Source organism: Pyrgilauda ruficollis, unplaced genomic scaffold (genome assembly GCF_017590135.1).
Source record: "Pyrgilauda ruficollis isolate IOZ18807 unplaced genomic scaffold, ASM1759013v1 scaffold1440, whole genome shotgun sequence".
NCBI classification, from domain to species: domain Eukaryota; kingdom Metazoa; phylum Chordata; class Aves; order Passeriformes; family Passeridae; genus Pyrgilauda; species Pyrgilauda ruficollis.
In genome coordinates, this window is record NW_024512989.1 from 3129 (window position 1) to 5552 (window position 2424).

At 54.5% G+C, this 2424-nt stretch overlaps 1 protein-coding gene across 1 annotated transcript in view; it reads right to left on the reverse strand.

Annotated features, from left to right (window-relative positions):
* LOC121349796 (mitogen-activated protein kinase 7-like) overlaps positions 1–1259 on the reverse strand; it is a 4030-nt gene extending 2771 nt beyond the window's left edge. Inside the window, exons 1-2 of the mRNA XM_041460550.1 lie at positions 1001–1259; positions 106–271 (exon numbers count right to left, since the gene is read on the reverse strand). Of these exons, the coding sequence (XP_041316484.1) occupies positions 106–271; positions 1001–1178 (344 nt within the window). The 5' untranslated portion in view covers positions 1179–1259. The remainder of the gene's footprint in view (positions 1–105; positions 272–1000) is intronic.
* Positions 1260–2424: the final 1165 nt, after the last annotated feature.

Consider the following 2424-nt stretch of genomic DNA (forward strand, 5'->3'; position numbering starts at 1 on the left):
CCCAAGAAACCCACCCCAACTAACCCAACCCAACCCAATCCAACTCAACCAACCAACCCAACCCAACCCAGCCCCGCCCCGCCCGGCCCCGCCCCGGGCGCGCACACGGAGCGGAACTCGCCGTAGGGCCCGGCCGGCCGCAGGATGTCCTTGATGCCGATGATGTTGTCGTGCTTGAAGTGCTTGAGGATCTTCAGCTCGCGCAGCGTCCGCTTGGCGTTGGTCACCACGTCGAAGGCGTTGGGGATCTTCTTGATGGCCACCTGCTGGCCTGGGGGGCGGGGCCAGCGGTCGGGTGTGGCACAGGTGTGGCACAGGTGTGTTCAGGTGTGCCCAGGTGTGCCCAGGTGTGCTCAGGTGTGTTCAGGTGTGTCCCGGTGTGTTCAGGTGTGTCCAGGTGTGGCCCAGACTCTCACAGAGATGTCTCACCTGTCTCAGGTGTGCCCCAGGTATCTCAGGTGTATCTCACCTGTCTCACCTGTCCCAGGTATGTCCCAGGTGTGTCCCAGGTGTATCTCACCTGTCTCACCTGTCCCAGGTGTGTCCCAGGTGTGTCCCAGGTGTATCCCAGGTGTGTCTCACCTGTCCCAGGTATGTCCTAGCCCCTCCAGGTGTGTCCCAGGTATCTCAGGTGTGCCCAGGTGCATCTCACCTGCCCCAGGTGTATCTCACCTATCCCAGCTGTGCCCAGGTGTATCCCAGGTGTGCCCAGGTGTGTTTCAGGTGTGGCCCAGACCCTGTCAGGTGTGTCTCACCTGCCCCAGGTGTGTCCCAGCCCCTCCAGGTTTGTCCCAGGTGTGTCTCAGGTATCTCAGGTGTATCCCACGTGCATCTCACCTGTCTCACCTGCCCCAGGTCTATCCCAGGTGTGTCTCACCTGTCCCAGGTATGTCCCAGCCCCTCCAGGTGTGCCCAGGTGTATCCCAGGTGTGCCCAGGTGTGTTTCAGGTGTGGCCCAGACCCTGTCAGGTGTGTCTCACCTGCCCCAGGTGCGCCTCACCTGTGTCCCGCCTGCGGGCCGAGCTGACCACGCCGTAGGCGCCGGTGCCGATGGTCTCGATGACCTCGTAGTCGTCGCCCACCTCGAAGGTGACGTCGAGCGCGCGCGAGCGCAGCAGCGCCAGCGGCCCCGGGGGGTCCCGGGGGGGCTCCTCGGGGGCGGGGCCGGGCTCGGCCATCGCACCTGCCCGGGGGGGTCACCTGGGGGGGCAGGAATCACCTGGAAGGGACCCGAAATTGCCAGAAATGGACCCAAAATCGCCGGAAAGGGACACGAAATTGCCAGAAATTGACCCAAAATCCCCTAAAAATGGAGCCAAAATTGCCTGAAATGGACCCGAAATGACCAGAAATGCACCCAAAATCACCTGAAAGGGACCCAAAATTGCCTGAAATGGACCCAAAATCCCCTAAAATGGACCCAAAATCGCCTGAAAAGGACCCAAAATTGCCTGGAATGGACCCAAAATCAGCAAAAATGGAGCCAAAATCCCATTAAATTGACCCAAAATCACCAGAAATGCACCCAAAATCACCTGAAAGGGACACGAAATTGCCAGAAATGGACCCAAAATCACCTAAAAATGGAGCCAAAATCGCCTGAAATGGACCCAAAATCGCCTGAAAGGGACCCAAAATCACCTGGAAGGGACCCAAAATCAGCAAAAATTGACCCAAAATCACCTGAAATGCACCCAAAATCACCAGAAATGGACCCAAATTCCCATAAAATGGAGCCAAAATCACCGTAAAGGGACACGAAATCGCCAGAAATTGACCCAAAATCACCTAAAGTGGACCCGAAATCGCCTGAAAGGGACCCAAAATCAGCAAAAATAGAGCCAAAATCCCATTAAATTGACCCAAAATCAACTGAAACGGACCCAAAATCGCCTAAAGTGGAGCCAAAATCGCCTGAAATTGACCCAATATGACCAGAAATGGACCCAAAATCTCTTTAATTGGCCCAAAATCACCCAAAATGAACCCAAAATCCCCTGAAAAGGAACAAAATCCCCAGAAATTGACCCAAAATCTCTTTAATTGGCCCAAAATCACCTAAAATGGACCCAAAATCCCCTGAAATGGAACAAATTCCCCAGAAATTGACCCAAAATTGGTTAAAATTGACCCAAAATCACCTGGGGAGGCCCAAATCACCTTAAAGGACCCAAAATCGCCAGGAATTGACCAAAATCTCCTAAAATTCACCCAAAATGTCTTGAAAGGACCCAAAATCTGCCGAAATTGACCCAAAATCCGCGGGGGGGGCCCCAAAATTCCCCCAAAACGACCCAAAATCGCCCCAAAACGGAGCCCCGGGACCCCCCCTCCCCCCCCAGCTCCCTTTTTTGGGGATTTTTTGGGGATTTTTCCCAATTTTTTGGGATTTTTCCCAATTTGGGGATTTTTTTGGGATTTTTT